General features: G+C 33.1%; 3 protein-coding genes and 3 non-coding genes across 7 annotated transcripts; 3 read left to right on the top strand and 3 right to left on the bottom strand.

The window, feature by feature from the left end:
* Window positions 1–1,767: 1,767 nt before the first annotated feature.
* Window positions 1,768–2,739, bottom strand: LOC104750113 (uncharacterized). The gene is made up of 2 exons (XM_010471861.3): window positions 2,294–2,739; window positions 1,768–2,203 (listed from the first exon to the last, which is right to left on the bottom strand). The coding sequence occupies exon 1, from the start codon at window positions 2,737–2,739 to the stop codon at window positions 2,347–2,349; it is 393 nt and encodes a 130-aa protein (XP_010470163.2). The 3' UTR covers window positions 1,768–2,203; window positions 2,294–2,346.
* On the bottom strand, window positions 1,768–3,388 carry LOC147925212 (small ribosomal subunit protein cS22-like). Its single transcript, XM_087491898.1, has 2 exons — window positions 2,294–3,388; window positions 1,768–2,203 (listed from the first exon to the last, which is right to left on the bottom strand). The coding sequence occupies exons 1-2, from the start codon at window positions 2,342–2,344 to the stop codon at window positions 1,874–1,876; spliced, it is 381 nt and encodes a 126-aa protein (XP_087348024.1). The 5' UTR covers window positions 2,345–3,388; the 3' UTR covers window positions 1,768–1,873.
* A 318-nt stretch (window positions 3,389–3,706) lies between these two features.
* Window positions 3,707–5,160, bottom strand: LOC104750112 (uncharacterized). 2 transcript variants are annotated; one of them, XM_087491897.1, is made up of 4 exons: window positions 4,650–4,832; window positions 4,318–4,615; window positions 4,096–4,211; window positions 3,707–3,943 (listed from the first exon to the last, which is right to left on the bottom strand). In XM_087491897.1, exons 1-4 carry the CDS (start codon window positions 4,818–4,820, stop codon window positions 3,839–3,841), a joined length of 690 nt encoding a protein of 229 aa, XP_087348023.1. In that variant the 5' UTR covers window positions 4,821–4,832; the 3' UTR covers window positions 3,707–3,838. The 2 variants fall into 2 exon arrangements, with proteins under 2 accessions (XP_087348023.1, XP_010470162.2); XM_010471860.2 differs by having other exon boundaries at window positions 4,318–5,160.
* Window positions 5,161–20,435: 15,275 nt separating this feature from the next.
* On the top strand, window positions 20,436–20,509 carry TRNAN-GUU (transfer RNA asparagine (anticodon GUU)). The gene has a single exon. It is a non-coding gene; the product is annotated as a tRNA-Asn (tRNA).
* Window positions 20,510–21,943: 1,434 nt separating this feature from the next.
* Window positions 21,944–22,017, top strand: TRNAN-GUU (transfer RNA asparagine (anticodon GUU)). Its single transcript has one exon. It is a non-coding gene; the product is annotated as a tRNA-Asn (tRNA).
* A 1,385-nt stretch (window positions 22,018–23,402) lies between these two features.
* TRNAN-GUU (transfer RNA asparagine (anticodon GUU)) lies at window positions 23,403–23,476 on the top strand. Its single transcript has one exon. It is a non-coding gene; the product is annotated as a tRNA-Asn (tRNA).
* The last annotated feature ends 10 nt before the right edge of the window (window positions 23,477–23,486 follow it).

Raw genomic sequence — 23,486 nt, 5'->3', positions numbered from 1 at the left:
TAAGTTGAGAATTTATGATTCGAGAATATTTGAGACGAGGTCATAGCTTTAAGTTGTTTTGGTACAATTGGATATTTCTGAAAAGTAAATAAGTCGTTGATCCTTAACGTGATTATGTCATATGTCATGTTTTGGATTGTATATAAAGTTTCTATTTTGTATATATGATTTATCTAAGACTTATATATATCATCCTGATTATAATTTTCAAAATTTTATTTTATTATATTATATTAACTTTCTTTCAATTTCTCAACTTTTATTGGGTTAGTCAAAATATCTTTGAAGTAGAAAAAACTTCATGGTTAAAGAAATTATCTCACAAAACAATTTTAGTAATTAAAGAACTATAATTATGCCAAAATGAAAGTAAAGCAACATAAAATTTGTTTAATTTGTTTAGAAGACATTTTATTGGTGATGATAAAGAGCATATTTTAACAATAAAATAATTCTGGGTATAAAAACATATTTTTAATGGTAAAACATAGAGTAAAATTATACGTGGTTACATATTAGATGTTGCTTTGATGAATTTGTTGCATGTCAAATATTTTGTGAATAAATTGTGAAACGTTTTTGAAATTTGACAATAATAATATTTGTAATGATGAGATTTTGGCAAAAGTTTTAGTGGTATATAATTAGGCTTTAGATTATTGTAATAATTGTTATAATATATTAAAAATATATAAATATAAATAAATGTATGAAGGTAAATATAAATATTCTCTAACTTAAATTATTTATATATTTAATTTAGGAAATAAAATTTCTTTATATATTTTCAGAAAATTGTTTAAGGTTTAGGATTTATTTTCTTCAACAATTTTTTAAACCCGCACATCGTGTGGGCCCTTATTTAGTATTTTATGCAATAAAGTTCAACCAAAAAAAATAAGCACATTTTAATTTGTAAACTATATAAAACATAAGAAGAGAAAAAGTCATTGTTTTGTTGTGGTGCAGCTCCAAACAAATGATAAAGTAATTAGACACTAAATTAATTAATCAAAAATTTCTAAACCAAATAAGTTAAATTTTATTTTTGAAAATACAATAACTAAAATTTAGTTTGAAGTGACTTTAGGAGACTTTTAATATTTTTCTGGTTGAAAAAATATGACTGAAAAATCACACTTCTACAAAGGTTATTTCTAGTGATTTCACAACAAAAAAAAAAAAACAGACATACTTTTCTATTGATTCACTTCTCTCTCTACACAGTCTTTAATATTCTTCTTCGCTCTGTGTTTTCTTTGAAATTGATAATTAAAATTCTATTAGTCACGACTCACATCGATTGTGTGAAAAACAAGTAACAACCAACCGCATCGATTGATGAAAAACAAGTAACAACCAACCGCATCGAGCTCTGATTCTTCTTTTAGGATTTTTCATATCATCACGAGCTACTAATGTTACATCTTATGCTCTCGATTACATTCTTCAGATTGTCAAATTTGTCTCGAAAAGCTTTGAAATTGATTTCTGAGACACTTCCTCAATCATCCAAACTGCTCTATCAATAGAATTAGAGAGAGATAGTAGTGATAAAAGCACACAGTGGTCTCGTGGCAGAGAAGTGTCTAGGAGATCTTCTTGAGGTTTCTTGTTATGCCAGAGAAGGTACAAGATCAATGCTTTGATTCATTCTAATGTTGTATATTCTAGCTAAGACATATAAGTTAAAATTATGCATTGTGTCTCTGAGACTTCCTCACAAATTAGATTACTACTGACTAGTTATAACTTATAACCAACACCTTACAAGCATAAAAATTTATTGAATTTGAGTTAATTAGTTCAGTTTAAACATAACTCTAATGTATAATAAAACTCAAGAATGATTCCACAATGTTGTTGTATGATATCAAAATTTCTTGCCTTGAGCCAGGTTCACTCGAATCTCCCGACCCTCCAGCTCAAATCCGTCAAGCGATTCAAGTGCAGCATCCATTTCTGCTTTGGAAGAGTAGCATACAAATCCATAACCCCGTGATCTTCCTGTATCTCCATCATACACAACTCTAGCACCAACCACATCTCCACACTCTCTAAACGCTCCAGCTAATGACTCAGAAGTTACAGTCCACGACAAGTTACCAATAAACAGCTTATGCTCTGTCTCTGGATACAGAGGTTCTTTGTTAGGCTTTGGTTTGTCAGCAAAGTTCACCTTCAAAGCCCGACCAAGATACTCCTGAGAAAGACAACACAACAAACATCAACCAAAATGTTTTTTTTTATGCCTTTTTGGTGTGTGTTTTGTAAAAGCTTGCAAGAGACTTACAGTTCCATCGAGGTTATCGATGATGATGTTACAATCTTCGACATTTCTCATCGTTACAAAGGCGAATCCACGACTCTGTCCTGTGTCTCTGTTGTAAAGAACCTCAACAAGCTCAGGGTTAGCGAAATCTTGAATGATTTGAGCCAGAGTTGCACTGTCAACATTGTAAGGCAAGTTCCCAAAGTAGAGCTTAGTGTTAACAGCTGCAGAGGATCAAGATCACCAGCTGCCTGATCCTTCTCCTCATCCTTCACTTCCTCTTCTAATTTGGCGGTGATGGTCTCTGGCAGGACTCTGAATCGCCGGGAGCTAGAGATGTATAGAGGTTTTGGAGGTGAAAAGTTGAATCTGAGGAGTGTTTGATTAGATGAGTAGTTGCAGCCATGGAGGAGATAGGGTTGATGATGGAGTTTGAAGCAAGGAAGTGGTACCGTTGATGCTGCCATTTTCCCTCTGGACAGAGAGAAACAGAGATTGGCCTAAGACAGAGTCTGTCCACAAAAAAAGATTTTGGATAAGGCCAAAATAGTGATTGGCCTATCATATCATAACATCCTTACAATTGATTGGTTCTGTAATCTACCACTTGGTAATTGATTGGTTTAGTCTAGATTATCCGGTCTTTTGGTTTTGGTTTTGTAATTTTTGGAGAAAAAACAAATGAAAGTAGTAAAAAGAATTATTAATTAATCAGATATTTTCATATCAGTTGGCAATAAAAAAAAAATCAGATATTTTTCTTTTTGTGTTCGCCAAAAGGCCCAGAACCAGATATTTTCTTATAGTCTAGAGTATCAGTTTATAATCTAAAATTGTTCGGTTTAAAAAATATCGGTTCAGGATTTAGTTTGGTTTGGGTTTGATGCAAAATGCTCATCCTTTTTGGCTGCTAAAAAAAAAATTATGAAAGTTATAAAAAAAACCTATTTAATTCTGTTTGCTTTCAATTCAAAGGAATTTACAAATTTTGAAAAAGACTAATTTAGCTGTATAAGAAATTAACTCAATAAATCCCAAATAAGTTTGGTTTTTTTTTTCTTAAATACCTTTTCTCATAAATGCTTGAAAGGATGTGTACCTACCAATGATCAATCCAACTCAATGCAATTCTTACAACCCATTTATATCTCACATACATCTAAATCAAATGTTTTTTGGACTCATTTAACTAATGTTTTTTTTCTTCTAAGAATTTGTGTAAACCATTAATGTCTAAGACATAATAAATTGTAAACACCAAAAACAAAACATATGTTTTTTCAATCTTTTTTTCTTTTCAGATCGATTTCTTCATATGGAGAACTTATATATACATTGACGACAGGACAAAAAAAGGGACTAAGTTCTTAATCTCTGCAGAGTTCTTTTTACATCTTAATCTATAAAATTTTCATCTCCTATGTAACAATAACCAGAATGGAACATAAGAGAAGAGTTTATTTCGATTAAGTTTTATATCTCTTTCTTTCTTCAGATTCCATCTTCTGATTTGATTGATCTCACACAGAGACTACGTTTCTTGTCCCTCACGTAAAGAACCAAACATCAAGTCGTAGCTTCAGAGATGCTCTGCAATGATGGCCTCCATGTTTTTGATTTCGACGATGCTGAACTCGTTAACACTGAACGTTGCTTCTCATCTTTCGTTTCCTATTATTAAAAAAAAAAAAAAAAAGAACACAAACCCATTAATTATTTTAATTGTTGCTTAAAGTAAAGCTTGATATTAACCAAAACCCATATCTAATTACTTTTAAATTCGATTAAATCTTTGTTTATATTCGAGTTAAAAGATGACGTACCAGATTCTGATTCTTGTTATCGGATTCTTCATCAATCTTCTTCTCTCTAGTCGTCGTTTCACTCTGATGCTTCTTTGTCTTTGCGTACTTCTTGGCTCTCAAAACCTTCATAACCTCTGGAAACATATGAAAGTATGAAACAAATCAGAAACTCATTACAAGAATACAAACAAACAAAAGCTAAAAAAGGAGATAAACAATTAAAAAAAAAAAAACACAAACCTTGTGAAGTGATGAGACGATAAGCATGACCAAGTACAAGATTCTCGGTTGGTCGGAGAAGTTTCACGCGCGTGAACCTCACAACCCTTCTCTCAGCACTCTTATCCTCTGTCTTCGTCGTTGCCGTCGTGGTGGCCGGTATACTTGTCTCCGGCAAAGGGATGATAAGAGAAACGTAGTGACCAGGATACATACGCATGACTTCACCAACGGATATAGGACCGTAATATCTATCGATCTTGCCATCAGGATGTTGTAGAACTAACGCTGCCGCATCCACCGCTTGACAATTCCCCATCTCTTCTTCCACACACAAAAACAAAAGCAAAAACTCTGTTCTTCCAAAAAAAAAATGGTATGATTAAGAGAGTACACAAAAAAAAAACAGAGAGTAGAATGAGAGAGTTTTGTGAAGGAAAGAGGAAGAGAGAAAGAAAAGAGTCTTTTTCGGGACAGCGTGAAGGGGTTAGGTCCACCACACAGGCCTTGCTTATAAAAAACATGTGAAACCCCAAAAAAATAAAAATAAAATTATATCATTTGTGATTATTTAATTTGGTTACTTTTTCTGTTTATTATTTTAGTTGGACTGTCATTTTAGGGGTTTAATTAATGATAAGAATAATAATGTTATTAAAGATTTGTAACCATATTGTTGCAGATATGACTGTGGTTGCCTGGGACATCTCTGACGTTTTATTTTTGGAGTTTAAAATTTAATGGAATAGAGTAATAGGATGGTCGGAAATTAAATAGTTGAGATGAACGGGTGGGTGCCGGCACCGGAGATCAGGGACCGATGATTTTGACATTGTTTCGGCACCATGTGCAATATTTAGAATGCTGCAATAAAAATTAATTATCATATGTTATAGCGTTTGACTTTTATTTAGGACTTGATTTATACTTGTATCAAGAATAACTAACCTTTCCGAAGTTTCTTCAGTTCGTTTTTGTGGGTTTAATCTAACAAAAAAATCAGGAAAATCAGACACATAAATTGAACTTTAAAAATAAATAATGCAAAGTGTCTTTTTTTTAGTTTATTACGTCAGAAGAATCGGAAAAAAATAGCTGCCGTTTCGAAGTAATGTTTTTCTCGATGTTTAATATATGTAACGTTCAACTTTTTATGATAGTCGGTGATTTTCCGTAAACTAAATTCCTTTTGATATTTTTTATATGTAACGTTTATTTTGTCCAACAATCTACATTGGGCATACATATTTAACATTTGTAAAATTATAAATCGAAAGAATATTATAGCTTCAAACGACAATTGTTCAAATGATTTGAACATCAGTTGTTTCGAACTAGTAGTTTTCTCGTTTCACTTTTTCCAAACAGTAAATCCCTCTAAACTAATATATTTTCGATAATTTTTTTTTACATATAACAGTTATTTTTGTCTAGTAACCTATATAATTCAGATAAACATCAAATACTTGAACATTGATATCAAAGATAGCAAATGGTCCTTTGTATATATATTCTATTTTTGCTCTTCTATTAATAACATTTGATACTATTATTTCCCTTAAGTCTAACACACTTGACATTGAAGTTATAACAATAGATACGAAATATTATACTACTAGTCATACTGAAATTAGTTCTCTTCAACCACCGGAAGCTTAAGTATTATTCTGCATATTTTCAAACTTGGCCGAATATAACATTCAATGCACGTTGAACTTGGACCATGGACAAAAGGATATGGTATATATTTAGACGAAATATATAAGAAAAATCAGAGATAGCTGAAGATAACCTAACTAATAGATCCAAGAAAATCAATTTTGGTACCACTCATGACGAATAATAAATACAAAAAATATCAATATTCTTTAGAAATTGTAGACATAATAGTATAAGATAAATAACTGAAGAAAAATAAAATAGAATTGTGGATTGGGTGGACAAGGGACACTGCAACTTCTTACCTCCTTTTTCTCACTTTCACGGACTTAAATGCTTTCTCTTGACATTTTATTTTTGTTTTTATTTACTTTTTGTATGATTCATAAGGAAGTACCGGTTTGGTTCTACTGAAGTCGATCCGGTTCATGTCCCAAATTAGTTTAAGGCTAAGAATGGGTCGTCTCGTTCTTATTTTAATTGGCAAAGTATACATGGATAGTAAATGTAACCATCCCTTCACCAAAGCACCGATATGGGAAACACTTCCCTCTGACATGGTCAAATTGTTACTACAATATCCTTTTGCTATTTTTTGTTTAGACCCCTATAGTCAGTTCATTAGTTATCTTTTGTGTATGATATATGTTACATCTTTTTTAGGGGGGGGGGGGGGGGGGGGGGGGGGGGAATATCTATACTACACCACTCTAATGATGACTACGGATGGAAGAGATATGCTACGACTTAGGCTTCAATTATAAGACAAACTAAAGTGAGATTTCTAGATATGATTAGATATTAGTTTATTTTTAGTGGAAGAATATTGAGAAATCTATAAAGTTCATATAGTTCTTTCTTCCGTCTCAATTGACGGAAATACATATAGGGTTACGGTACTTTTCTTAAAAGTAATTAAAATTTATAATTTAAATTAGAAGACACGCGCAATAAAGGTTTACACTTTGAACCATAGAAACGAGGTGAAAACATAAATACAATTTGTATTTAATGTTCAGAAATGTAGTCTATCCTTTTTTTTTCTAAGTAATAACTAACGAGTATTATTACATAACCAATTAAATAACCATAACCGGTTAAACAACCATCACTGATTCAAAATCCTAAATTTCAGGCATGCTAAGTGAATGTTAAAATGTAATGCAGATACATGCAATAGTTAACATGCAAGCTCTTTAATTTACACATAAAAATCAAATATTGTTTTAATAATCACAGTTATTGTCAAACGATGTACAGTTAAGTATGGACCCATTTTGCTACATTTTCGAAGTTATTGGTCCATCTATAATCAAGAATATACAAAATATTCACATGACGTAATCCATTCCTCTAATAAATAGAACAGAAGATTCGGATATCCTAAGGAAACATCCTTATGATAATAAAGTAACATAATCTTCTTTTTAGATAAACCTAACCCTGGCTCATGATGATCAAGTGTCACAGTGTGCCCTTCACAGTTTGTATATTAAAAATTGCAAAAAAAAAATATATATATATATATATGTTAAATACGGTTGTCCTTCGTGGATACATCCCTACATCCCTACGTCCCTACCTAATACTTTCATCATTCACTGATTTTGTAAAATTTTTTTTTTTTTTTGTGGAACAAATAATTATAGCTAAAGTTAAAATTCAGATTTGCATATATACGGAGACCTAATCACGTTGACGTTTGTACGGCGACCAACACGCAACAAAAAATTAAAGATTTTGGATAGCAAATTATGTCTTTTGGTTCTTCATCCACCCAACATCTCAAATTATAATAATCTTTTTAACTTTCGTTAAACACAAACAAAACCAGCTAATTCTTCCAGAGCATCTTGGACTTGTTGGTGAAAAATCTTGAGATGATTAAATACTATATAGAGAAATAAATTTAAAACAGATTAACTAATTTACATCCCGAGGATTTAGCTTAAGTTTTTAGTTTAAGAATTTAATTGTTGACATGTGTGAACACATGATCTGATACAACGGTCAGAGTGTGTGTTTGTGTATGTGCCATGTGAAGGTGTTGGAATGGTCTTTCGTCTCTTAACTTATTAAATGTCTTTGACGATTCGGAAACTTCATTTTCAAGTTTGTTCTCTACATCGATATAACTGCACATCCCAATCCATAACCATATAGTACTAAACTTGTATTATTCTAAATCGGTTATATCATTTTAATCGTAATGGGCAAGTTAAAAGACAAAAAAATATTGTTTGGTCTTCTTTGTTGTTTGTCACTTTGTCTACACTGTCATAGTAACACGTTAACAAATTTGGGAGCTTTAACTGGTTGATCCAATATCGCCAGGGACTTAGTTTTCACAAATTTATAGCAAAATTACAATGTTGGTATTATATTAGAGTTAAGAGAAATATCGTTTTAGAAAAAGTGCAATCATTCAAAATCTCCAAAAAGACCCTAATTTTAAATAAAAAAAATTTGAGAAATATTCTAATATACATATAGAAATTTTGGTTCGTTAAAAAATATCGCATCAAAGTTGTTACTAATAGAAGTTTTTGCGCAAGACTTGCAAATAGTTTGAAAAATGAGATTATCTAACCCAATAGTATGATTCGTTTATATAATATAAGACTAAATTGGAAGGGCCTGAAAATAATGATGATCTAAACTTTCATAAAGATAGCTAGGCATGCGACTATAACTTAGGGTACTGGTTTGTAATTAGACCCCAAATATCATCATCACTGATTTCATTCATCCACTATCATTGTTTTATTAATTGGATATAAAATGGTTTCTTTTGGGCTTTGAATACCAAGCCGGGGAAGTTCGAGATGTAAAAGCTCAGGTGAGGTGTAATCATCTTTCTTTGGTTATCGTATCGAAGGTGTTAATTTATCTTTGGATGATGCCTCCCATGATATTGTTGGTTAATGTTTAATTTGCTTTATGCTTAAAGCTTAAGCATGTTAAACAAATATCAGGAGTGGAAACAGTTGTTTTGATTCCTCATATAATAACGTATAATATGTGGATTTGAACTCAAATAGTGGCACAAGGACAGCAGTAACGAAAACCAAATTACATGTTAGTGAATAAAAAGAAACAAAAAAAAAAAAAAATTCTATTCAAAATTACATGTTAGTCATACATGATGATATACAAAGTTGGAACACTAAGCCCATCCCCTCTAGATTAAAACCATTCTGTCATTAGATTGTTATAGTTAATCAATCGCAGATTTTAGTCTGCATGATAGATAATAAAATCTAATTATAAAAATAAGTAAACAATTTTAGCCAATCGATTATCGTTTCAGAAATCGAATGATGTAGTCTCTGAAAGGACAAACTCATAGTAATTGCAGCTACCCAAAAAAGACTATGGTTATACTATTTGGAGATTCTCAAAAATAGCACCAAAATAAGTTTTTTTTCCAAACTTAGCACAACATCTCTAAAATTCCAAAAATAACATCAATTAATCTTTTAAAATTAAACCTTAAATTCAAAAAACTAAACCCTACCCCTCAAAACTATATCCTAAATGTGAAATTAAGAATCCAAACCTAAAAAACAAAATTCTAAAAATTAATTTTAAATATTTTAATTAATATTTATTGATTAAGAATTGAATAAGTCATTGTGCAAATGTTCCGTTATCCATGAAGGTGGATTACAACAAGCAGAATAATACATCCCTTTGTTTCATAAAATAAGTAAAGGTATTCTTTTAAAGGGAGAAAGTAAAATTGTCCTATTTTGTTAAGTAATTTTTCATATAGATAAGGTAACCACTTATTAAGTGGACTATGAGGTGTTTAGGAGTGTCCAAAGTTAGGTTTAGAATGTCGTTTTGTAGCTTTGCGTGCCACTAAACATCCAACGCTCTAATATAAACATCCTTTAATCACTCAATTATGGATTCCTCTACCAAACCATGGAACATTGAACCAAAGGATCTTTATTCTCTCCCTTCTCTATAGATAAAATATTAACTAACATTATCACATATTTACCTCCCACCTTATTTTAATTAAAGAAAAACATCCAAAATATTGAATATATTAGGATACAAAGTTGATGTTAAAGAGCCCTTTCACGTTTAGGTTCCAATTGGTAATGGTGATAGTGATAGTAACAGGAAACAATATGATCGGTGGGGGTAAAAATAATACATGTAGTAGAATCTATATAAATGATAAAGGCAAATACAATACAAGTATCCAATGGCTGACAAAAGCGATGGAAGCAATAAGATAGATTTAAATCCTTAAATTCTTATAGCTTAGCATTACATCAATTTTTCTTTTTTGACATCATCATTTCTAATTTCTTTCTCCAGAAATTATCACATACTTTTTATATAATTACAAAACATTTGTGTGAAATGTCAAATCGTTTTCCGACAAAAAGAATCGGTACCAGAACACTACATCAGAAGCAATCACCAACTATTGAGGATCCTACAGAGTACGTCAACTTTTTCCTAAATGGTTTCAGTATTATATTTTATACAAGTTCCAATCATACGAGAATATTATTGCACAATAGTTTCCTTCAAAGTACTACTGTAAAGATTTTGTTTTTCCTTCCAAATTTGTGGAAATGACATTTTATTATATGGTCAAATAGATACTTGGTTATATTATGTCTGTTTTTCGTTTTCCCTAACCACGAGAATCAAATTATTATTTTTTTGGTTTTATAGTTGTTATTTAACTAGATATTATCGTGATTAAATTCAATTTTGTGGTCTATCAACATGTTTTAGAGATATATAATTAATCCAAAAAAGTTAAGACAAGAAATTTTTAGTCTTTAGTAATTTTGGTCGCTAGTTGATGACTACAAAACATTCATGATTTATCAATGTCATTTGTCTCTGGTGTATCAATGACGTTAGTCGCTATTGTGACAACAACAGAAACAAAAGAAAAAGAACGAGGCAAAATTAGTTTCATTGAATTAGGGATGCACAAACCACGAGGTATAACAATTTAATTTTTAGAAAACAAAAATATGTGTTTATATGCTTATTATACTTTAAATCAACTATCAAAAGGTTTTTACTGTTACAAAAAAAAAACTATCATGCAAAACTATAATTAGTAATATTTTCGTTATTTAAATTGGTATTTAACAGAAAAAAAAAGTATTTTCTGTTGATGAAAAATGTGTCTCGGGGAAATCGTCACTGTATGTATTCCATTTATTTAGTAAAAGCTGACCATAATATTATTTAGTATTATCGTTATACATCATGCAAGCAAAACTATAATTATTAAAGTTAACTAATCAACGACATATGTAAAAGTTTCCACAGAGTATCCCTCGTCAGAAGATTACATGTACCTTTGTTTCTGTTTGCTTTGTCTGTTAAACGAATTGAAACAAAGGCATGTTAAAATGTTAGAATATAATATATTATATAGTAAATGGGTGATATTTTAACATTTTAGATATGATTATATAGTAGATGGATTATAAAAAAAATATATTAGAATTAATAAAATATTATTTAATTTGTGCTAACACGGATTAAATCCTCATTTTATTATTTGTTAACACTATTAATATTAGAATACTTGACATATAAAAATTAAGTTGATTTAACTAAGATTGTAGAAAATAATTAAATCATTAGGAAAAATGTGACTTAATCATAATGCATAAATGACTTACTATGTATTTAGATCTCTTATTTTATGTTATAATAATTAAAAATCAAAATAAAATCTCAAACACTAAACAAAACAAACTAAATATAATAAAGAAATAATCATACATGGCAGGTTGAAAAATTAATATAAACATCCAGCCGCGTAAATAGTGGGGAAATTTAGTTATTTCTCTATTTGGAAAACATCCAATATATAACACACAAATAAAATATAAAATATATATAAAAAAATTATATGCATGCGGTGTACACGGACCGCGGGTTAAAATCTAGTTACACTACAAAATTGTTTCCATGGTTAAGTAGCGAATACTTTTACGCATATATAAAATGACGTGTTTGTGAAAAAATAAGAAGTTTAAAGTAACAGTATATATAACTTTGTGAAGATGGTTTGAAATGAAAGTATAAGGAAATACTTTAAAGTGTGCAAATGTATGGTCTCACTTTTTAGTTTTTTTTTTTTTTTTTTTTGTATTTTAAGGCCCTAAAATGTTAAGTAATAGTATAATAGGATTCAATTTAAAAATGTTAAATAGTTAGGCTAATTTTAAAAAAAAAAATTCAATACAACACATAGTCTAAAACTGTTTTGAGCCGAATCTGCTTGGAATCTATGTTGCATAGAATCAAAAATGGTACGCGGAAGCGAAACATGGAAGTTTTTTTTATAAAAACAAAATCTCGAAAACGTATATGCGTTAAAAGCATATAAAAAATATTCATATATCTATATTAACATTTTTGAAGTACATTTTGGTTTATGCCCTTTAAGTTTTAATTATTTATTTTTTTTTACAACATTAACCCCTAAAACAATTCCATAAATAACATTGCACAGAAATTCAAATACTAAACTTTCTTAAATTGACCAACATTTGTTATATTTATTGCCATAAAATCTTAACAACATCTATACATTCCGATTTTTCTAAAAACAACTATATCCATTAAAGATTTAACCCATTAAATCTCCAAAACTACTTTTACGGATGTTAGAATCTCTCAAATTTAAATGATATACAACAGATTTTTCATAACAAAAGTTTACAATATCCATAATTATATTAACATTAATAAATTTCCTAAACCGAAAATCCAATTATAAAATGTCACATTAAATATGTTGAAAACCCCCATATAATTTGGTTTATTTTTAATTTTTTGAGGAATTACCAAAAAAATTAAAATTCTATTAATTATCATAAACTATATATATTGACATGGAAAAATTATAAACTATATAAGTATGCTAATTTGGTACAACAACTAACATAATTAAACTTGATAAAAAACTTTCTAAGCCAATCTTTGATCTATAGCATCCGGAAGGTAAAATCATGGTTTCATGTTCTTAAACAAAGGAAGCAAAGTAAAAAAAAAAACGCATTGTTCTTTATTAAATGGTTGACAAATCCACAATTATGTATATATGAAATGAGCATCAACTTACTCTGGTTTTGGGGCTGAGGAAATATACGGGATTCAGCCCAAAAACCTTTTAGTTAAAAAAAAAAGAAGAGAATCAACCGCGTAAACTAGAGAATGGCCAATATAAATCTTGACTTCAAACCAGTGTATACAACTCTATAAGAGAGGAAGGGAAATAAGAAATGTCATATCTACCATCATTCTGTAGGTGTGACAATGTTTTTAGAAGGAAAAAAGTTATTAAGGAAAAGATAACAGAGAATACTCTAAAGTGCGCAAATGCTCTAAAGTGTATGGCATAATCTAAAGTGTGCAAATGCATGTTCTCATTTTCTAGTAAATCATATAATTATAGAAGTTTTAGATAACTCAACTAAAAATAATAAAATAAAAATTAAATGGGTTAATAACAACTAAAGTAGCTCATTTGGTTAGAGCGTGTGGCTGTTAACCACAAGGTCAGAGGTTCGACTCCTCTCTCTGGCATTTTTTTAAAGCAAAAAATAATCAAATAGGTTATTTTGTGAAGTCAAAAGAAAATCATCAAATTTCTTGCTTCTCAAAATTAATTAAACTTATTTAATTATTTTCCAACATTTTACAGAAATTTTTATATCATTGTTACATTCCTAAATATCTTTAATAAAGCATTCCAAATTTCAGTATAAAAAAATGAATATATCATAAAATTAACTTTTAGGATTTTGTTTGTATGAGAAAATTATAAACAATCAATTCGATAAATTTATTTATTTATTTGTAATATCAAGTATGAAAAATGGAAACACAAGCTTCGAAAAGAGAAGCACAAGCTTCGAAAAAGAAGCGTAAGCTTCCAACGAGTTTCCAATGATGATTTTTTGGAAGTGACACATAAGCGAGATTCCACATGGTTTGGAGAATTTCCAATTACGAATCTGGTTTCAAAGCGGAAAGCGGACTTTAAATGAAGCTTTCGTGCAACGTAGCTTGAAACACACACGATGGAGAGATTTTAAAGAGAGAGATTGATGACGAGAGTTGAAGGTTGAATATTTCTAAGCCAATCTTTAATGTATAGCATCAAAAAAGGTAAAATTATGGTTTCATGTTCTCAAACAAAGGAAGCGAAGTAAAAAAAAAAACGCATTGTTATTTATTAAATGGTTGACAAATCCACAATTATGTATATATGAAATGAGCATCAACCTACTCTGGTTTTGGGGCTGAGGAAATATACGGGAATCAGCCCAAATACCTTTTAGTTAAAAAAAAGAAGAGAATCAACCGTGAAAACTAGAGAATGGCCAATAAAAATCTTGACTCCAAACCAGTGTCTACCACTCTATAAGAGAGGAAAGGAAATGAGAAATGCCATATCTACCATCATTCTGTAGGTGTGACAATGTTTTTAGAAGGAAAAAAGTTATTAAGGAAAAAATAACAGAGAATACTATAAAGTGCGCAAATGCTCTAAAGTGTAGGGCATAATCAAAAGTGTGCAAATGCATGGTCTCATTTTCTAGTAAATCACATAATTATAGAAGTTTTATATAACTCAACTAAAAATAATAAAATATAAATTAAATAGGTTATGAACAGCTGGAGTAACTCAGTTAGTTCGAGCGTGTGGCTTTAACCACTAGGTCACAGGTTCGACTCCTCTTTCTGGCGTTTTTTAATGCAAAAAATAATCAAATATGTTATTTTGTGATGTCAAGAGAAAATCATCAAATTCCTTGCTTCTCAAAATTAATTAAACTTATTTAATTACTTTCCAACATTTTACATAAATTTTTATATCATTGTTACATTCCTAAATATCTTTAATAAAACATTACAAATTTCAGTATTAAAAAATGAATAAATCATAATATTAATTTTAGGATTTTGTTTGTATAAGAAAATTATAAACAATCAATTCGATCAACCTACTTTGGTTTTGGGGCTGAGAAAATATACGGGATTCAGCCCAAAAACCTTTTAGTTAAAAAAAAAAGAAGAGAATCAACCGCGAAAACTAGAGAATGGCTAATAAAAATCTTGACTTCAAACCATTGTATACAACTCTATAAGAGAGGAAGGGAAATGAGAAATGCCATATCTACCATCATTCTGTAGGTGTGAAAATGTTTTTAGAACGAAAAAAGTTATTAAGAAAAAGATAACAGAGAATATTCTAAAGTGCGCAAATGCTCTAAAGTGTGCAAATGCATGGTCTCATTTTGAAACGACCTGACCCGTTTTTTTTTAAATAATAAATAACTAAACTACACCTAGTGATCCCATAACCACTAGTCACCTAACCACAATCACAACCAACAACGGAAATAACTAATCCCAATGAATTATCCAACAAATAATAACCACTAATCCAATATATCAATTCCAATAACATACAACAGGGAAACATAGAACCAACAATCCTAACAATGTTCTAATAACCTAACTCTAGCAACCTAGCACTGCTAGACAACAACCAATCGAGTCCCTAGAACATCCTCCTCTTCATCGCCTAGATTCCACGATCACACTTTGCCTTTCCCTTCACCACAAACACAAATTGCAATGTATGAGTATTTTATAAACAATCCGTAAGGCAATCCTCCCATCTACTGTGCTATACACACAAGCAATAGAGATACTCTAACCATCAAATAACAATAAACAAACAAACAGGCTCTGCATCGACCGACACAAAGCTTGCCTTGACCGACACCAACTGGGGACTGCATCGACCGACGCATGCTCGACATTACGCGATAACCCTAATTGCATCGACCGAAGCCTCCACATGGCATCGACCGATGCTCCTAGGTCAATCCACGCCGTCCTCGCACTGCATCGACCGACGCACATGCCGAGCATCGCTTTCTCCGAAGCTTCTCGCCGGATCTTCGTTCCTACAAGCCACAAACTCGATCCCAAGCCACAAGAAAGCCTCACACGAACCTAGATAACGTTCTAACAGGCTATACAAACACATAAACACACAGATCAGAGAATCTCTAGCTTAGATAAGTCATGGTCATGCACTTACCTTTGCCACAAAAGATTCTGAAACACAAACAAGCAGGAACACGCTCCTAGGAAGCTCCTACAACGATCCCAACTATAGATCTCTCTTCTCTTTTCTCTCAAAAATGGCTAAACTCGCCTAATGAGACAAAAACACGACTTAAGGGTTTTCCCTAACCCATAACACAGCATTTGACTTAAACTCGTCCGTACAAACCGGCTATGCATCGACTGATGCATCACCAACATCGACCGATGCACATCCCAAACCGGGATTTCGGTTCGCGGATGTTACAATTAACCCCCACCAATTTAGATTCGGCCTCGAAACTCGAACAACCATTAGTCAAGGACTCCCGTGAAACCATCTCCACGACCTGCACTCCTCCGTCCGATCTACGAAAAGTCACCTATAGGCGATAGACTCACGTTCGAGGCATTATTTGCTCTTGATTTTTGGACCTACCTTTACTTAGAGGTGTAAACCTTGAGTTTTTATTGGCTCATCATCAGACTGAAGCCTGCATGCCATAATATTGGCTCATCATAAGGTTGAAGCCTGCATGCCATTATGTAGGGAAGTCCAACAATCGTCCCTCGGGTTGCCACCCCACAGCGCGCCCCCGGATCGTCATCCGAAGTCGATATACCAACCATACTCCCAAGCCACAAAGTCTTAGAATATGGCGGTACCAGGAGAATCGAAGTCCCCCAAGAGTCGTGAGCATGCAATTCTGAACACGTCTAAGTCCTATCCCTAACCAAGTTTCCTTCCTGTGGCTCGCGTAAGACAACACAATGTCCTACCAACCACATATTCCCTCACTAAAATACCTCATGACCACACAAGGATCATCTCACTGCCCCACGGCCCGCCACAAAGGCCAAACAAATGTCCTAAACAGGACCGCCACAAAGACCAAACAAATGTTCTAAACAGGACCGCCACCAAGGACACTTGTCCCGAAGGACCGTCACAGAGACCATCTGTCCAGAAGGACCGTCAAAAAAACCATCTGTCCCGAAGGACCGTCACAAAGACAATCTGTCCCGAATGACCGTCACAAAGACCATCTGCCCCGAAGGACCGCCTAAACAGGCACTCTGGCTAAACAGCCCGCCACAAAGGCCACACAATTGGCTAAACAGTCCACCACAAAGGCCACACAATGGCTGAACAGCCCGCCACAAAGGCCACACATGGCTAAACAGCCCGCCACAAAGGCCACACACGGCTAAACAGCCCGCCAAAAAGGCCACACAAAGGCTAAACATCCCGCCACATAAAACTTTACATTTTTAGACTTTCCACTTCTAGAAACTTTCCACAAGATAGCGTACTACAAAGTTAGCTTTTCGCTTAGAATTTCTCCACAGCAAATCATCAATACGAGCATATTAAAACAAACAAGTACCATACGTTCGCATATTCTTATTCACCGTATCGAATGCTTTGCAACCTGCCAACTCAAACCACTTGATTTATTTCCCTCAGCAAGCTTACCAAAACCTTGAATCAAGCAACCATGTTCATCTCCAATGAACTTCACACCATCGTCGCAACGATGAGTTTATCCTGCCATGAAGGCTTCTTGTGGACTTATGTACCTAGCAACTTTGCCCATGCCAGCTCATACCTACTTCAGTTCCCATTTCCGGGACTCTAACACCACCGGACATACAATTCTGGCGCATCAGCCACACATTCATAACCGCTCTGATCATAAAACCCTGACCCATTGGTCAACACATCCAAAACCCTAGATTAAACCACCGTCAATCTCTCGAGGTCCACATTCAATCGTTATGTTTATACTCACGCCCTAGGTATTTCTTGCTCCCAACTCCTCCACCCTTAGGTTGCAACCTTCGAGCCATACCGATCTCACTCTCAGACCAGCGTCTTCAAGTTATACTGTCTCAGTCTTGGACCACAATCCTCAAGATCTCGGTATCAGAGGAACTACTGATCCCCTCACGGGAAAATCATCTCCTCTGCCACTTTCGGAGCCTCCAGGCCCTCGAGCTATCAGTATTCAGGAGAATCACCATCCCCTCATTAGCATCAATCCATAACGACTATAAACATCTCTCAACCAAAAGTACCTCATGTGGTCCGAGTATAACATTGCAATGTTACACTTGTCCACTCAGCTTCTCATATCAACATGGATTACCCACCAAACAAAGAAGTATTTGGTCCAACTGCATATGACCACCGGTCTTCTACAACTGCTCCATCCTCCTAACAAAAGATGGATAGTCCTCAACAACCGCAGCCCTCAGCTGCACCCCGCCACATGCGGTACAACTGGAGCCTGCACTAGTACCCCTCTTAGTAACCGCTCCCACAACACGTCAACAGATCCGCCAAGCGATCATCTCGACCCTGGGCTCCACCTGCTGCAACCCCACACTTGGGTTCCAGCACCCCCAGCACGCTCACCGACTAACCCCTCTCTGGTCCCTCCTGATATGCTTGCGATCCTACGGCGTACCTCCTCATGGAACTCTGGACCACACACTCGCTGGCCTCAGAAACACACTCGACCAAGACCACGACAACGCCCAACAACTCAAACACTTTTAACCACTGCACTTCCAAGAACAGAGGCTAGCAAGCAATATTAACATAACACAAAACCACAAAAACATAAACTCACCATGGAATCACACTATAAGCTCAAAGAGGATGTTCTAGGACTCCATGCCCATGCCAACATCAACAACAGAAACCTAATGAACCCAAACCTAGAACCGTAAAGGCTCTGATACCAAACTAAAACGACCTGACCCGTTTTTTTTTTAAAATAATAAATAAATAAACTACAACTAGTGGTCCCATACCCACTAGTCACCTAACCACAATCACAACCAACAACGGAAATAACCAATACCAATGAATTATCCAACAAATAATAACCACTAATCCAATATATCAATTCCAATAACATACAACAGGGAAACATAGAACCAACAATCCTAACAATGTTCTAATAACCCAACTCTAGCAACCTAGCAATGCTAGACAACAACCAATCGAGTCCCTAGAACATCCTCCTCTTCATCGCCTAGATTCCACGATCACACTTTGCCTTTACCTTCACCACAAACACAAATTGCAATGTATGAGTATTTTATAAACAATCTCTAAGGCAATCCTCCCATCTACTGGGCTATACGCACAAGCAATAGAGATACTCTAACCATCAAACAACAATCAACAAACAAACAGGCTCTGCATCGACCGACACAAAGCTTGCCTTGACTGACACCAACTGGGGACTGCATCGACCGACGCATGATATGGATCGACCGATGCAAGGTTCACTTGCATCGACCGATGCTCCCATTGCATCGACCGACACATGCTCGACATTACGCGATAACCCTAATTGCATCGACCGACGCCTTCACATTGTATCAACCGATGCTCCTAGGTCAATCTGCGCCGTCCTCGCACTGCATCGATCGATGCACAATGTTCATCGATCGACGCACATGCCAAACATCACTTTCCCCGAAGCTTCTTGCCGGATCTTCGTTCCTACAAGCCACAAACCCGATCCCAAGCCACAAGAAAGCCTCACACGAACCTAGATAACGTTCTAACAGGCTACAAAAACACATAAACACACAGATCAAAGAATCCCTAGCTTAGATAAGGCATGGTCATGCACTTACCTTTGCCACAGAAGATTCTGAATCGCAAACAAGCAGGAACACACTCCTAGGAAGCTCCTATAACGATCCCAGCTACAAATCTCTACAGTAAAACCTTCAAATCTCCAAAAATCCTCAAGAACACTCAAGAACCTTTTCTCTTTTCTCTAAAAAACGGCTAAACTCGTGTAATGAGACAAAAACACGACTTAAGGGTTTTCCCTAACCCAAAACACAGCGTTCAACTTCAACTCGTCCGCACAAACCGGCTATGCATCGACCGATGCACATCCCAAACCGGGATTTTGGTTCGCGGATGTTACACATTTTCTAGTAATTTTTTTTTTGTATTTTTAAGGCCCTAAAATGTTAAGTAATAGTATTATAGGGTTCAATTTAAAAATGTTAAATATTTAGGCTAAAAATTTTTTTAAAAAATTCAATACAGCACATAGTCCAATAATTTTTTGAGCCAGATCTACTTGAAATCTATGTTGCATAGAATCAAAAATGGTACGCGGAAGCGAAACGTGGAAGTTGTTTTTATAAATAAAAAAGTCTTGAAAACGGATATGCTTTAAAAGCATATAGAAAATATTTAAATATATAATATTAAACATAAAGTCATTTAAATATTTTTAGTAAATCACATAATTATAAAAGTTTTTGATAACTCAACTAAAATAATAAAATATAAATCAAATAGGTTATTAACAGCTTGAGTAGCTCAGTTGGTTAGAGCGTGTGGCTGTTAACCACAAGGTCAGAGGTTCGACTCCTCTCTCTGGCGTTTTTTAAAGCAAAAAAATAATCAAATAGGTTATTTTGTGATGTAAAGAGAAAATCATCAAATTCCTTACCCCTCAAAATTAATAAACTTAGTTAATTACTTTCCAACATTTTACATAAATTTTTATATCATTGTTACATTCCTAAATACCTTTAATAAAGCATTACAAATTTCTGTATTAAAAAATGAATAAATCATAAAATTAACTTTTAGGATTTTGTTTGTATAAGAAAATTATAAACAATCAATTCGATCAGTTTATTTATTTATTTGTAATATCAACTATGAAAAATGGAAACACAAGCTTCGAAAAGAGAAGCACAAGCTTCGAAAAGGGAAGTACAAGCTTAGAAAAAAGAAGCGTAAGCTTCCAACGAGTTTCCAATGATGATTTTTAGGAAGTGACACATAAGCGAGATTCCAAAAGGTTTGGAGAATTTTCAATTACGAATCTGGTTTCAAAGCGGAAAGCGGACTTGAAATGAAGCTTTCGTGCAACGTAACTTGAAACACACACGGTGGAGAGATTTTTAAGAGTGAGATTGATGACGAGAGTTGAAGTTTGAATCTTTCCAAGCCAATCTTTAATCTATAGCATCAGAAAGGTAAAATCATGGTTTCATGTTCTTAAATAAAGGAAGCAAAGTAAAAAACAAAAAAAAAACACTTTGTTATTTATTAAATGGTTGAAAAATCCACAATTATGTATATATGAAAAGAGCATCAACCTACTCTGGTTTTGGGGTTGAGGAAATAAACAGGATTCAGCCCAAAAACCTTTTAGTTAAAAAAAAAAAGAAGAGAATCAACCACGAAAACTAGAGAAGAACCAATAAAAATATTGACTTCAAACCAGTGTATACAACTCTATAACAGAGGAAGGGAAATGAGAAAGGTCATATCTACCATCGTTTTATAGGTGTGACAATGTGTTTAGAAGGAAAAAATTTATTAAGAAAAAGATAACAGAGAATACTCTAAAGTGCGCAAATGCTCTAAAGTGTAGGGCATACCCTAAAGTGTGCAAATGCATGGCCTCATTTTCTGGTAATTTTGGTTTTTTTTTTGTATTTTAAGGCCCTAAAATGTTAAGTAATAGTATTATAGGGTTCAATTTAAAAATGTTAAATATTTAGGCTAAAACGTTTTTAAAAATTTCAATACAGCACATAGTCCAATAATGTTTTGAGCCGGATCTGCTTAAAATCTATGTTGCATAGAATCAAAAATGGTACGCGGAAGCGAAACGTGGAAGTTGTTTTTATACAAAAAAAGTCTTGAAAACGGATATGCTTTAAAAGCATATAGAAAATATTTATATATATAATATTAAACATAAAGTCATTTAAATATTTTTAGTAAATCACATAATTATAGAAGTTTTAGATAACTCAACTAAAAATAATAAAATATAAATCAAATAGGTTATTAACAGCTTGAGTAGCTCAGTTGGTTAGAGCGTGTGGCTGTTAACCACAAGGTCAGAGGTTCAACTCCTCTCTCTGGCGTTTTTTAAAGCAAAAAATAATCAAATAGGTTATTTTGTGATGTAAAGAGAAAATCATCAAACTCCTTACCTCTCAAAAATTAATAAACTTATTTAATTACTTTCCATCATTTTACATAAATTTTTATATCATTGTTACATTCCTAAATATCTTTAATAAAGCATTACAAATATCCGTATTAAAAAATGAATTAATCATAAAATTAACTTTTAGGATTTTGTTTGTATAAGAAAATTATAAACAATCAATTCGATCAGTTTATTTATTTATTTGTAATATCAAGTATGAAAAATGGAAACACAAACTTCGAAAAGAGAAGCGTAAGCTTCCAACGAGTTTCCAATGATGATTTTTCGGAAGTGACACATAAGCGAGATTCCAAAAGGTTTGGAGAATTTCCAATTACGAATCTGGTTTCAAAGCGGAAAGCGGACTTTAAAAAAACCTTTCGTGCAATGTAATTTGAAACACACACGATGGAGAGATTTTTAAGAGAGAGATTGATGACGAGGGTTGAAGTTTGAATCTTTCTAAGCCAATCTTTAATCTATAGCATCAGAAAGGTAAAATCATGGTTTCATGTTCTTAAACAAAGGAAGCAAAGTAAAAAAAAAACGCTTTGTTATTTATTAAATGATTGAAAATCCATAATTATGTATATATGAAGAGAGCATCAACCTGCTCTAGTTTTGGGGCTGAGGAAATAAATGGGATTCAGTCCAAAAACCTTTTAGTTAAAAAAAAAAGATGAGAATCAACCACGAAAACTAGAGAAGGACCAATAAAAATCTTGACTTCAAACCAGTATATACAACTCTATAAGAGAGGAAGGGAAATGAGAAAGGTCATATCTACCATCATTCTGTAGGTGTGACAATGTTTTTAGAAGGAAAAAAATTATTGAGGAAAAGATAACAGAGAATACACTAAAGTGCGCAAATGCTCTAAAGTGTAGGGCATACTCTAAAGTGTGCAAATGCACGGCCTCATTTTCTAGTAATTTTGTTTTTTTTTTTTGTATTTTGAGGCCCTAAAATGTTAAGTAATAGTATTGTAGGGTTCAATTTAAAAATGTTACATATTTAGGGTAAAACTTTTAAAAAAAATTCAATACAGCACATAGTCCAATAATGTTTTGAGCCGGATCTGCTTGAAATCTATGTTGCATAGAATCAAAAATGGTACGCAGAAGCGAAACGTGGAAGTTGTTTTTATAAATAAAAAAGTCTTGAAAACGGATATGCTTTAAAAGCATATAGAAAATATTTTTATATATAATATTAAACATAAAGTCATTTAAATATTTTTAGTAAATCACATAATTATAAAAGTTTTAGATAACTCAACTAAAAATAATAAAATATAAATTAAATAGGTTATTAACATCTTGAGTAGCTCAGTTGGTTAGAGCGTGTGGCTGTTAACCACAAGGTCAGAGGTTCGACTCCTCTCTCTGGCGTTTTTTAAAG

The sequence above is a fragment of the Camelina sativa genome, chromosome 16 (assembly GCF_030686135.1).
Source record: "Camelina sativa cultivar CO46 ecotype springtype chromosome 16, ASM3068613v1".
Lineage (NCBI taxonomy): Eukaryota > Viridiplantae > Streptophyta > Magnoliopsida > Brassicales > Brassicaceae > Camelina > Camelina sativa.
This window is presented reverse-complemented; position numbering and strand designations above follow the sequence as displayed.